The sequence below is a fragment of the Toxotes jaculatrix genome, chromosome 9 (assembly GCF_017976425.1).
Source record: "Toxotes jaculatrix isolate fToxJac2 chromosome 9, fToxJac2.pri, whole genome shotgun sequence".
Taxonomy (NCBI): domain Eukaryota; kingdom Metazoa; phylum Chordata; class Actinopteri; family Toxotidae; genus Toxotes; species Toxotes jaculatrix.
Genome location: NC_054402.1, coordinates 6,650,518 through 6,663,105, shown reverse-complemented (window position 1 = coordinate 6,663,105; position 12,588 = coordinate 6,650,518). Strand labels below are relative to the sequence as shown.

At 40.0% G+C, this 12,588-nt stretch overlaps 1 protein-coding gene across 8 annotated transcripts in view; it reads right to left on the bottom strand.

Annotated features, from left to right (window-relative positions):
* The window catches only part of LOC121187413 (protein furry homolog), a 43,759-nt gene that overhangs the window by 20,319 nt on the left and 10,852 nt on the right, over positions 1-12,588 (bottom strand). For all 8 annotated transcript variants that reach the window (XM_041046630.1, XM_041046628.1, XM_041046631.1 and 5 more), the window contains exons 3-24: positions 10,268-10,321; positions 9,198-9,337; positions 8,971-9,061; positions 8,729-8,808; positions 8,539-8,619; positions 7,370-7,538; positions 6,903-6,995; positions 6,695-6,793; positions 5,870-5,971; positions 5,605-5,708; positions 5,006-5,114; positions 4,745-4,831; positions 4,421-4,592; positions 4,161-4,293; positions 3,842-3,949; positions 3,131-3,386; positions 2,748-2,930; positions 2,568-2,654; positions 1,405-1,664; positions 996-1,185; positions 608-732; positions 29-86 (exon numbers count right to left, since the gene is read on the bottom strand). In XM_041046630.1, the coding sequence (XP_040902564.1) occupies positions 29-86; positions 608-732; positions 996-1,185; positions 1,405-1,664; positions 2,568-2,654; positions 2,748-2,930; positions 3,131-3,386; positions 3,842-3,949; positions 4,161-4,293; positions 4,421-4,592; positions 4,745-4,831; positions 5,006-5,114; positions 5,605-5,708; positions 5,870-5,971; positions 6,695-6,793; positions 6,903-6,995; positions 7,370-7,538; positions 8,539-8,619; positions 8,729-8,808; positions 8,971-9,061; positions 9,198-9,337; positions 10,268-10,321 (2,781 nt within the window). The remainder of the gene's footprint in view (positions 1-28; positions 87-607; positions 733-995; positions 1,186-1,404; positions 1,665-2,567; positions 2,655-2,747; positions 2,931-3,130; positions 3,387-3,841; positions 3,950-4,160; positions 4,294-4,420; positions 4,593-4,744; positions 4,832-5,005; positions 5,115-5,604; positions 5,709-5,869; positions 5,972-6,694; positions 6,794-6,902; positions 6,996-7,369; positions 7,539-8,538; positions 8,620-8,728; positions 8,809-8,970; positions 9,062-9,197; positions 9,338-10,267; positions 10,322-12,588) is intronic.

Sequence of the window (12,588 nt, the reverse complement as noted above, 5' to 3'; positions counted from 1 at the left end):
TGTTGTAATGCAAATATTATCAACCAACCTCAGGCCTTCTTTCTAATGCCTCTTTCATTAGGGGATGCAACTCCTCCACAAGTTCCCTTTGTGTAGACAGTGAAAATAGAAACAGTTCATCATTATGTAAAATGTAAAATATTCATCAAGCAACTCGATTAAACATTTAATTAAGCAGACAAATTTAAACTGCAGTAGGACTACTGGTACATTTTCGAGGAAACGAGATTTCAGCTAAAAAAATCTGATTTCTAGGAAACAATTTAGATGCAGCTGTAAATGGCAACAGGCTACCACTCAACTGTAATCCTCTGTTCATCTCCACTTTATATCCACACAAATACAGGTCAACATGGACTTAAATTATAGAGAAAATAATGGATTGCACTCCAACTTCCATTTCACTGGTTCTGTCCCATTAAAAGAGACAAAAACAAAACAGCAGATTAAATCGCTGCCCAAAAACCTCAGGCACTGACCTATTATACATCTTCAATGTCAATCATAAAAATCATCATTTGCAAGAGGAAATCTGAAGCAGAACTGGTTTGTTAAGACATAAAAGTCTGTCACAGTAGAACATTTAAAACACCATTCTCTGCTATACCTGAATACAAGGGCATTGGTGCGACCGAAGCCCAGAACTAATGACTCTGTCAACTCGATGCTCTCTGCCCTCATCAGTGGAACCAACTGTTTCAGAAGCCAAGCCACAGATGGGCTCCCGATAACCTGAAACATCAAACACCGACGGTTCAGTCAGACAAATACATCTCTCATGCTGCTTGAACACCACTAATTACACAGGGCTGCATTCACATAAGTGTCTGTACATTTAAGAATATATCAGCTTCCTGTTTCATTCATGTAAAGATAGATGCTGTGTAATTTGATGCTTTGAGCTTGAATGTCAACAAGCTCTGTATGAACACCTGATCCTGGAGAGACAAAGCACTGGGGGAATTAATAGGGCCAGAAGACACGGAGGCAGCTACCTTGTTATCGTAGCTGACACCACTGTCAGGCGTGGCGGACGTGATCTCAGGTGTCGATGCTCTCAGATGCCCTGGGCTCATGATACTGGGCTTGGCCACCCCAAAGCAAAGGATCAGATAGTTTCTCCACAGGGTTACGTAATTATCCCCGCTGCCAGAGGTGCTCGTCTTCTTTGCATACACTGGGTTACTGGTGAATCATTCAAAAAGGATATATTATTAGATCCTTATTTTTACTTAAGCTGTTTTAAACAGGAAATCTTGAGGAGGAGTTTTTAAATGCAGTAGGGAACTGGTATCAGGTGGCTATGTTAAAAAAAGGAACACTAAATAGGGATGTTAAGAATATAGAGAACAGAAGTGTCTTGTGGTCCCTCCTGCACTCACTGCAGTGTTTGAGGACACTTACTTGGGGTCCACCAGTGGCATGACCATCTGCATTCGAGTGAAGGCGTAGGGCCAAGCATAGCTGAGAGCTGTGGGGCAGTGCTTGGGCAGGTTGTCCTGTCGGAGGAGGCTGTATACACAGAGCACCCAGGGGTCCTTCACAGACTGCGCAAAGATCCACACATGTGAGGGGCTCCGAATGTCATAATGACTGTTGACGAGGAGTGCGTTCCACTCCACGAGCCACTGAAGGTCCACATGGTGGCCAGCTGGCAGCGTGGCCTGCAAACAAGCAAGTGGGACAGCAGGGGCCAAGGTCAGGGGTCATGACTGAATTAGATATCCAATTAGAAACTCTTTTTTCATCTGCCTATTCATCCTTATGCTTAAGAATATGGCAGTCATTAAGGGAAATTCCAAGTCAGATATATTTAGAAAGACAATTCCATAACACATATAAGGATATTTACCATATTATCCCATTCTCAATAAAACCTGTATTCTAAGTGCTATCGTAACATGTTGATGATTACATAAGTGAGAGTAAAAGGCCGACAGCTGCTCAGTTCCAGCTGTTCATTCAGTTTTTACATGTTAGATTACTAAACTGAGCTTCTGTCTCACAATCAACGTAAAAATCATTTGCTGTTTTATAGACTAGATCCCACTTGTGGTTAACCCTCTTAATCCTACACAGATCAAGATTTGACTGGACATAGATTTATATTTTTGCCAATTTTGAGCTTATTCTTTCAGTCAATATCAAGAATTATACATCATATGATTCACCGGGACCTACCCCTTTCTTTTCAGGTGCAGTGCAAAATCACCATCATTTGTGTGAGCATAATATATATTTTTTAAAAAGTCTGTTTTGTGCTGAGCAGGTAACATACAGTGGGTTTTAGTGCTTTTTGGAGCAGAAAAAGGAGAAAAAAGAAAAAGGAGAAAAAAGATATCCAAGGGGAACAAATTTCCAAACACAAAGTAACAACAAGCTCAATTTCCTGTTTGGGTGTCAAGTCACATGAAATTTGCAAAATGCGAATAAATCTCAAAAACAAAAAAACATCTAACAAAAAGTAAAACGTAGGCAAAAAATAAACAAAACTGCAGACACATGTTGACTGAGACTGTGGATTTAGTTTGGAGCTGAGCCGCACAGTGAAGCTACAAACAACTTACTGCGTCAGAGACTGCAACGTTGACAAAACTTTCCAGGATTACAGGGCTGAGCTGATCCATAATCTCTATCATTGGTTTATCGTCATCCTGCAGTTGACAAAAATAAAATCACTATCTGTAAACTCAAAAACCAATCTCAGCTATTGTCTGTCGTCTAAGTTTTGCATTCTCTCACTTTACCTCAGTCTGTCCGATGGTCATAAAAAGACTTCGTATCTCTTTGAGTATGGAGATGGCAAGTCTGCGGGTGCTCAGCTGACAGGAGCAGAGCAGTACAAGTGCCAGTCCCTCTACAGCATGCAGCACAGTGGAGTGCGGACTTCGCTCTGGAGGTATCTTGAGACTTGAGCTGGTCTGCAGCAGCTGTGACATAAACATCAAAGTAAAACAAAAGCTGATTTCAGGCATTTGTCACAAGTATCAGAGACAGTGTTAGCATTATCAGTCACAGGGACAAAAAAACAAATGAGTCAAATTGTGATTTGTCAATGTCGTTTGTTAAAGGCACAAAAACATGTCAATAGTTTTATGTGAGTACTCATACTAGACACAAAGGAGTGTACCTCTGCAGTGTGTATCTTAGCGGTGTCATAGCTCTTCCCTGGGGCAGCCTGGGTTAGTTTCCACTGTGTGAGCAGTTGCAGCAGCAATTTGAGGGATGTATCTAACAATCCCTGGTGGGTGTCTTGGACTTCACGTAACAGGAAGTTAGTGAATCCAAACAGGACGTCATCCCGCCAGTCTGAGAAATCCACCAGCAGACTTTGCAAGGAATTCTGAGCTATGAGTCGCAACTCATCATCCATGTGGATTGTCAATCTGACAAAAAAAACAAAGAAAGACAAAAATCCCACATCTTTATAATAAAATCAAGTCCTTTATTTGCTACCAGTGAGTGGATTTCATTACAGATAAATGCATCCTGAATATTTCTATTTTTTATTAAACTGGTTTATTCTCCAAATTCTCTCTCAATGGATATCTACTATAATTGCCTCTATAATCTATAATCCTCCTTTGACAATATTGCTGGATGTCATGGCCAGGATGTGTGAATAGCTTATGAAAATAACATCATAACAGGCTCTAAACAAAACACTGGGTTGAAGAGACGAACTAAGGCAACAGGAAAACTGAATCAGGAAAATCTGTTTGAAGTTTTTCCAAACAAAACATGAATAATACTTGATCACACATCCGGTTAATTATCCTGTCAGACAGCCATATTGTTCAGCCAGTTTATAAAGGTGGTTTCTCCAAGACAGGTGACTTACCGAGAGAGTAGGTCTATGAGCTCTGGTTTGGACATCCCATCAGGCAGAATGCGAGGAATGGCAGCAACACACGTCCTGAACAAGTCAATCTTTGGCTTCCTTTCGCCCCTGAAAAGGTCAGATTTTTAAGTTTAACTGCAAAAGCTGCCTTTCAGTGGATTAAACTGTCAGGTGTAAACTGATTAAGCATTTTGATAAAAACAGATTATTATTGACTGGAACCACAATTCCACAACACTTCTTTGCTGAGTCACTCTGGAGTTTTGCCAACTTGAAATCTTTTTGGCAGCTGGGATGACAGGGTGATGTGTGCACATACGTGATCATGTCTTCAGGCTCCTTGTTCAACATCTGAGCATTAGTCATCATCATACAGCGTCCCACTTCCTTGTCCAGGTGTCTGAGGATGTTGTCAATAGCCTTTCGCACATTAAAATAATATTGTGACATTCCTGGAGGAGATGACAAAAAAAACAGTTTATATCACTGTTTCTGTGAAATGCTAAAGTTATCAGTAGCATGAATGTCTGCAAAAACATGACATTTTCAACATTCCTGACCACGGTCTGTCTCACTCACCAATGACTTTGGCCTCCTCATCTGTCAGCGTTTTGCTCAGGTATGTCTTCTTCACTCGAAGTGTGTTCCCAGAGGGCAAAGTGCAACCAGTGTTAGGCATGGGAGGCTCGCCGTCCTTCTGCTGCAGCTTATCAGCTATGACCAGGAATGCTCTTAGACCAATATTCATCCTCTGAACAGAGAAGAAAATATAAGTTCCAATGACTTACAATACACTTGAGCAAAAAAAAAAATTTCTCCCAGCAGTTCCCACAGTTGCAGGAAGTTATCTAGCAACAGTAATTTACTTCTTTCAAACCACATAAATGAAAGTTGAATGCATACCTCTGGATTAAGACTAAAGGCTTTTGCAGGTTTTCCAACGCAAAGAAGGTCAAATATAATTTCTTTCATGGCAAAATCAAGTCTTTCCTGGAATGAAATGAGGAAAAATGTGTTTAATATGATTTTATTAGTAATGAGATAACATCTCACTAGTCACAACAAAAGCACCATACGCTGGTTTTTATGGAGACTTACATGAAGCATAATTTGTATGACAGTGTGACTTCTCAACATTGCAGTATAGTATGTCATTGTGTTTACCTGTGCAATAAACTGGATGATTTTGACAAAGATATTCAGAGGCATGTCTCTTGGTACCACACTGCGGGATCCTTTGGGGAAAAGCGTTGTTACAATGGTGCTGAGACGACTGTGGACACAGAGAAAAGAACACATTGTGAGGATACCATGAATAAGAATCTAAAAAGTTTTAAAAGGCTGCATAAAGTTACATAGAAAACTGTATTAAACTGATTTGTAAAGGACACCCATTGCTTGGAGTTTATTTAGGGCCTTATTAACACGTTTAAAAAGTCTGGCTTGACCCGTCTGGGATTCCTCGTGTGGACTCAGGCTCATAATAACGTCTGTAAACTGCTAATAAACTTGTGGGCCACCAACACTGACAATGTAATGTGACCTGACCCCCAAGCCTGCACTCCAGTGCATGTACATGAATCACAGATAATTCCGCTTTCTCTAAAAGCCAATAAAAACAGTGACAAAGAGGGTAAAAATATTTTGACATATTTTTAGTACAAAGAGACGTATTTCAGCCCATTCAAAAGCAAAGTAACAGTAGCACCTCTATGGCTAAGCTCACCACCATTAAAAAGAAGGTAAGGACTGAAGATATTCACCCCTGTGTTGCAGTGTTGCTCTCACACTTGATTCTGATCATGTAGACCCACAGCAGCCGATACAAGGACTCCAGTGCAACACGAGCCATTTTGGGGTCTCGACTCTGTAACAAAATTAGATTTATGGGCGAAATTATCATGTCATGTATACAACAAAGCAATAAATAACAATGTATATTAACACACTTCTGTTTGGCAACTGAAGTGGTGACAAATATTTCACTGTAGTCTGAATTAAAGGCAGCTTGTTTCAATGTTAAATTACCTTCAGATTTGAGAGGCAGTTGTTAAGGAAGACATGCCATCTGTTGAGGAAGAACTGTTTCTGGCTGACACACAGCAGGCACGTTACCAATGGGTAAAAAGCCTGTGAAGAGAACAGTGTTTAGATTTCCTTTATTGTACACTGCATGGTTAAAATGGCTTCACACCTACTCAAAAATATGTTGAGCACTTGCAGTTTCCACATATAATATTTGAGGTTGTCCTTGCAGTGGATAATTTGAGAAATTATGGATTATCTCTGAACCACATTTGCATAAGTGCAATATAAGACACAAACCGTTTTTTCTTTTGTAGACATAATTAAGTTTTTTCCTTTTGTTCTGCTTTTTGCTGACAACGCATCACTGGTAAAATGTGGATTTCAGCCATAATCACTGCCTCAGGGGAAAGTAGGCCTTCTGTAAGAGCAAGTTACTGTTCCGTAAGGGTTGTTGTCTTTCCATTTCACTGTGAACGACTGTGGTAAAATGCTTTATTGAGGACACTTTAGGGGAAAGGGCTATTACATATGCTTATATATACTGCATTGCTTTAATCAATATATACTGCATTGCTTCTGTGCTATTTCCTTTTTTTTAATGCTTTGAAATGGTTGCCTATCTTCCCTCATAAATAACGTCTACTGTGGACACTGGTGTTGTAACAGAACATTACACAAGAGTGACCTTGAAATGCTTGAGGGTTCACAAAGACCACAGACATCTAGGCAATCTAAGCACGTAGCAGAGGGTGTCAGAGTCAAAACGAAGGTGTACAAAAACAAACAGGGCCAACAATCAGTGTCAGTTTGTTCTCTTTAACTAACCAGCGAGTGCTTCTTTCTGGAGGACAAGTCAAGGGTTGTGTCGTACAAGCTGTCCACAAAGTTCCTCAGGCAGGGTACGTTCACCTCGTTCTTCACGGCCTAGACAACATCACACACAAGACACAATCCTCTCCAGACTGGTGCTCTTTTCCTATTTGAATTAAATACTGTGTAATGCATACAACATGTACAAGTGGAACAAACTTACTGCTGCAACAGGAACCAAGATTTCAACAAAAAGGCCAGCCAAGGCATGCTTAATGTCCTTGTCCTTGACTTCCAGGAAATACTGGGCACACTCCTGTAGGAAAGAGAGTAGTAAATGGATCAGTATGCAATAAAAACTTAAATCACTTTAAATCTACTAAATCTACATGTAGAGAGTGTTAAGAAAAGAAACTGTATGGTCAAAACTGAATAAAATCCACAGTGTATGCCAAAGCTAGCAGGAAACAGTCAAGGTCAAAGGGCAGCAAATCCTGACAATCCTGAGATTTTTTTTGTACATTTTCTACACAGCTGTGTTATAAGCCTATATTTAGCTCATGTTTTGATAAACAGAAATCAAAAGAAAGCTAATAAATGAGCAAAAAAAGTGTGATCATAATATATAATAAGTTTATACTGTAGCAAGGCAGGACTGAAATATTATGAAGTCACTGAAGTCTGTTGTACCTGCATGAACTGAAAAGAGGCTTCAAAATCCTCGACGGGATACATCTTGATTCGGAAGAACTTGACCCCCATTATGAGGCTAATGGTACTCTGGACTACATATGGACTCTGCTCTTTCTGCCGCAGCTCCTTCAGCTCAGTCATAAACTTCTTCTTTACAGCAGGAAACCTAAAAAAAAAAAAAAAAAAAAAAACTAAACTAAATGAGATTCTATATAAAGACATGCCTGAATAGCTCAGTCAGACAAATCCCAAATCAGGACTTCCACAAAAATTCCTCCACTCAGAGTCGCAAGGTGGACAGAATGCAATGACAACATATTCAGGGAGCGTGGCTGCCAAAAATATCATCCCCTTGTCTTACCCTCTATATGTAGACTGCAAGTCTGTGCCCCAAGATGAACTCCTTGTCTAGCACCTGATCCCTTGCCCAAATTGAACCAGAGATGGGATTCTTCAGCTGGTCTATATTTAGACGATAATTCATCATGAGAGCTCATATGAGCATCTCTTAACCTCTTCCCTTTTGGCTAGTTCTGTACTTGTAAGAAAGTGGATACAGTTGTTTCTGCGTCTTGGTCAGGTGAGGAGAAATTGTTTATTATTTCTACACAAACAAACAATGATTGAGAAACCACTCTTCAGCTTGTTTAAAACAGCATCGATCTCTGAACTATGAATCCCATCTGAATAACTTAAGTTTATAGAGAAACTCCTGACCTCTTTCTTCCTTTCTTGACCTCAGAGAAAAGTAATGATCTCTGTAAAAGCCTCTCAGTGAGTGAGTATCTCCTGCAGGAAATTAAGCAGAGCTCGCTTTGGATAGGTGGTATGCAATGTGCTCACCAACCATATCTCTATTTTAAGGGTTTGTTCCTTGAAGCAATGATCTGAAAACTTCAAATAAACAGACATCAATTTCCAGTCCTAGTTTGGTGTGAAGGAGACCTGTCCAAAAGTGTGCCGTCCTTACAGTATGTTCCAGTCTCCTGAACCGAAGAATGTTTTGCAGAAAGGCACTAGCAGTGGTAAAACACCATCATTAGGTGGCATGACACCAAACCCCAACAGAGCAGTGAAAAAAGACTGAACAACTGCTGAGGAAAGACAGATAAGAGAAAAACAATAACAGTCAATTGTATAATCGTAGTTCTGACTTTGCTACTTACTTGGACTGGGCCAATACTCCAATGACTTCAGCATAGAGGTCTGCTACAGTGTGCATATTGCCAGTGTTAGGACCATGATACCTGTAAGAAACACAACATAAGACCAAAAAAAAAAAAAAAAAGAAAACTTACAGAAACTTGGAACTATAAAAGAAAGAAGGGACCGTGCTGGAAATAGACAATATCTTACCCCTCTTTGTATCTAAAGTGCTTAAATGCTAAGTTAATGACTTCATTGACCAAACTGTCAAGGACCGGGTGGAGCGGCATCTAGTTAAGAATCAGAAGACACAATGGCATGACAATGAATGTTCAAAAACAACATATTCACAAACTATCAATCACAATAAGGTTATTTTTTCAGCAGAAGTAAATCATGGCAGCACTATGAGCTAAGCAGTGTTTGTGTAGTACAGAGTTCAGTCAAGTCACCTGTTTTAAAACTTCTATAAGCACAAGAGAGAAGATGAAGTCAATGGCCAAATCCCTCCTTTCAAGCAGATAATCTCTTTGCTGCTCATCACTATTAGAGAGAGAAAAAACGAGAGCAACAAGTTTTCCACAATCATCCAGTGTATGTGAGCTTCATCGCTGTTTTTTTTTTTACATTTTCTGTGTGACACATTGCTGCATGCAGAAATTAATCGAGCAATTCTCACTTTTTTGACTTGGTGTTGGCTCTTGGCCGGTACTCGTGCAACTCCTCCTCTAGTCCGTTTTGTCTTTTGTACCAGTCAAACAAAGTGCGCAGGATGGAGGGGAGACAGTACTCAGCCAAAGAGCTCATGGAGCTTATCAACTGGAAGAACAAGACATACATCGTGCAAATACGTTTGTGTTTAGCAGTTAACATACCAAAGCAAGAGATAGCAATCAGTATTTCCGTTGTTTATTTGTACACTAATCCGAACAAAAACTACAATAGCACATGAGAGTTTATTTGCATTTGTCTTCACATTTTTATGTCTGTGTAATAAAAGGAACTTAGGCAAGATGAGACAGCTCTTAAGTAAAGTCCAAGGCAACACTAAAGGACAGAAATGAGACTGCAGGGTGAGCTGGCATTTATTGGGACTGTGCAGAGGGACAAGGTACCCATGGGGCAGCCTCCCTCGGTCTTGGGAGAGGGAGAGGAAAAGGAAGGAACGGGCCGGGCACACAGGAAGGGAGGAGAGTCTGGTTGGGCCGGGGAACACAGCGAGCCCTTCATTCAGCACAAGGCTGGAGAAGAATCCTGGCTCTGTGTGGCTGCTGAATGGCCTCATGCAGCAGCACAAACACACCCCTGTCGCTGTGAAACAGCCCTCTCTACAGGGCCACAGACCTGCTGGACACACCTAGCGCAGAACCAGTGCCAGCTCTCAAGGTAAACACTCCTGCCCTTGACTGGATCTGAAAGACCTTTTGGGGATGTGAGCAGGGCTTTCACCCATAAGCCCTTTCATGTTACAGTGCATACTAGAGCAGGATTTAAGCTCACAGGGAGAGGCAAAACTGTTAAATATAGGGGATTAATTGACACTTTAACTAAGTTTAATTTGAGTATTGAGTTTAAATACAAAACTAAAATCACAAAATCGTCCCATTCATTTATCTGATGGTGAAATAAGTGCACTTATATAAATAAATATAAGTTTAGTAAATAGTGAAGCTGTTCATCAACTTTATGCATTTTTTAAAATCACTTGTTTCTGTACATTCCCGTTCCTGCATTTTTCACAGCACTTACTTGGTCAAACTGAGGATCTTCTCCCCTCTGCAGAGACTTTGTTAATGGCTTTTCCTGAAAACACAAGGAAAAAGAAGTAATTTTACAACTTTTGTAGGTTTTATTATTTGTTAAAATTCCAATAAAGTTCTCTGAAGTTTGGTCTGAAGCTCATAACTCCGTCCACCCTGTCCAAAGAGTGTGTGGTGTATTTTTGAACAGGGACTCATTACAGCCCAGCTAAAGTGAGAGCCATCGATCAGTGTGATACCAGTCATGAGAGGCACGGTCACATATTAAAGACGGAAATTCATGACAGCTCCCATTATTACACTCTTCCATCATCTGAGTTAAAGGCCTTCACTGAATTAAACATTAACTTGTCAACTTCCTTAAATGTTTAAATATTTGATTATTTTTTTTTGTTATATGAAAACAAAGAAAAACAAACACTGCAAACTGTACAGCATATTGTATTTTAAGTGTTTGTGATCTTATTACATAGTTTCAGTGGGAAATGTTGACAAATTAAATTAAAAATTAAAATTAAAATTAGAATAGAGACAGAAAATTACTACATGGGGTGTCACTGTAGTTTTTAAAGCAGCTTTAGCAGGAGATGCTCAGGAGCAAACTGATTTATCTAAAACACACAACACTAACATTTTAGTTGGATGCTTATTTCCACAATTATATGCTTAACCCACAACCACCAGCTAATCCATACTTGGAATCAAGGCATCTGCTTTCTTTTACCTTTTTGCTACACAGCTTTTCAAGATCTGTTCCTGTGCTGTCTCGATGGCCTGACAGCAAAGCACAGCACATCACCTACTCGATGATTAATCCAAAATAGCTAACGGCCTGACGCCTCTGACACTGACATTGCGTGGGCTGATGGTAATGTCACTCTCTCTCTTGCAGCTGGAATGCCAGCTAAGCCCCATGCTCTGATGAACCTTTTAGTTTTTTGGACAAATGCTTGAATCTGAGGAGCCCATCTGTGCTGGAATGGCAGAAAAGTCAATGCCTCCTGCGCTGTTGGGCTTTTAAGGACTGTTCTGCCCTTAGTGGCAGGCTGATACAGCAACGCTGATTTGATTCAATCACCTCAGACACTTACTAATTTTTGCTAAATTAATTTTCTGCAAGTTGGATATCATGGATCTTTACCTGAGTGATGAGAATGAGCAACTGTATGCCAATAACTACAAGGCAGAGCTAAAACAAACTACTCAGCCAGTTCTCCACAGAGAGGGAAAATAGGGAGCGACACATCCTCCCTGCAGTTCTCCAGAGGGAGTGAGACTGAAACGAGGGCTTGCACACTTTCCCTGTGGTAATTAACACTTCCCTGCAGACCGAGGCCGCTGACTAACAGCTTCCTATAAATCACAGTCCCCAAAACTGGAGACTGCCTGTCCACAGCAGCCACAAGTAAACTCACTTATCAGACCACGAAAGGGTAACTATTAGTGGTAAATTATGCTACAGAGTATTAGAATATGAAGCTACATATATGAGTCCAAGTGTTTTATGTATTTTAGTTGGAGTCTGAGGCTTTTCTTAGTAATTTAGATCAGCAGGTCATTTTTAGTTGACTTTCAGTAACACTTGTAAGTTACTAATGTGGTCCTAGGAGCAGGTGGTGAGTGGTGCCCACATTAACACACAGTGGCTATTCGCTGTCTGCGTGTCGACAGAATTATTTATGACAGCTGTAGTTGGCCCTATCGATCAGCTCCAACCTGCACTGGACAAAAAAGTCTGTCAAAGATTTTATTGGCAGCTTTTACCTTCATCTAATTTTCTACTGCTCATTGCTCAGTATCTTTAGTCACAATATTAAGACAAGGACACAGAACAACAGACAGAAAAGACAGGGATACCAGTCAGGTCCAAATGCAAATACTTAAATACTGGTAGAACAACCTTAACTCAAACTTAAAGATATTTACAGTTATATAAATGAGAGAAAAGGTGCAAATCTACACATTGAGGTATTTGGCATTTTGCTATGAAAAAATCATAGCAAAATGCTATGCTTTCAACCAATCAAAATAGTTGCTGATTAAGTCAGTCGAATTTATGAATTAAATTGATTTAATTGTCAGGTCAGAAAGGTGGTCTAGACTCATTGTTTGTGGTACAGTTCTTAAAATGTTTTGACAATACTGACATTTATTAAAAGCTCAAAATGATTTTTTCTAACCACCAGTTTTTAACTAAGAGTACGTTATAGAAGATATGACCATAACTTTACCCAGGGCTTATTACAGCAGTAGATTTCATGTGTTAAACACTGTAGCATACACTGTGAAGCTGGGTAAAGATTCCACATT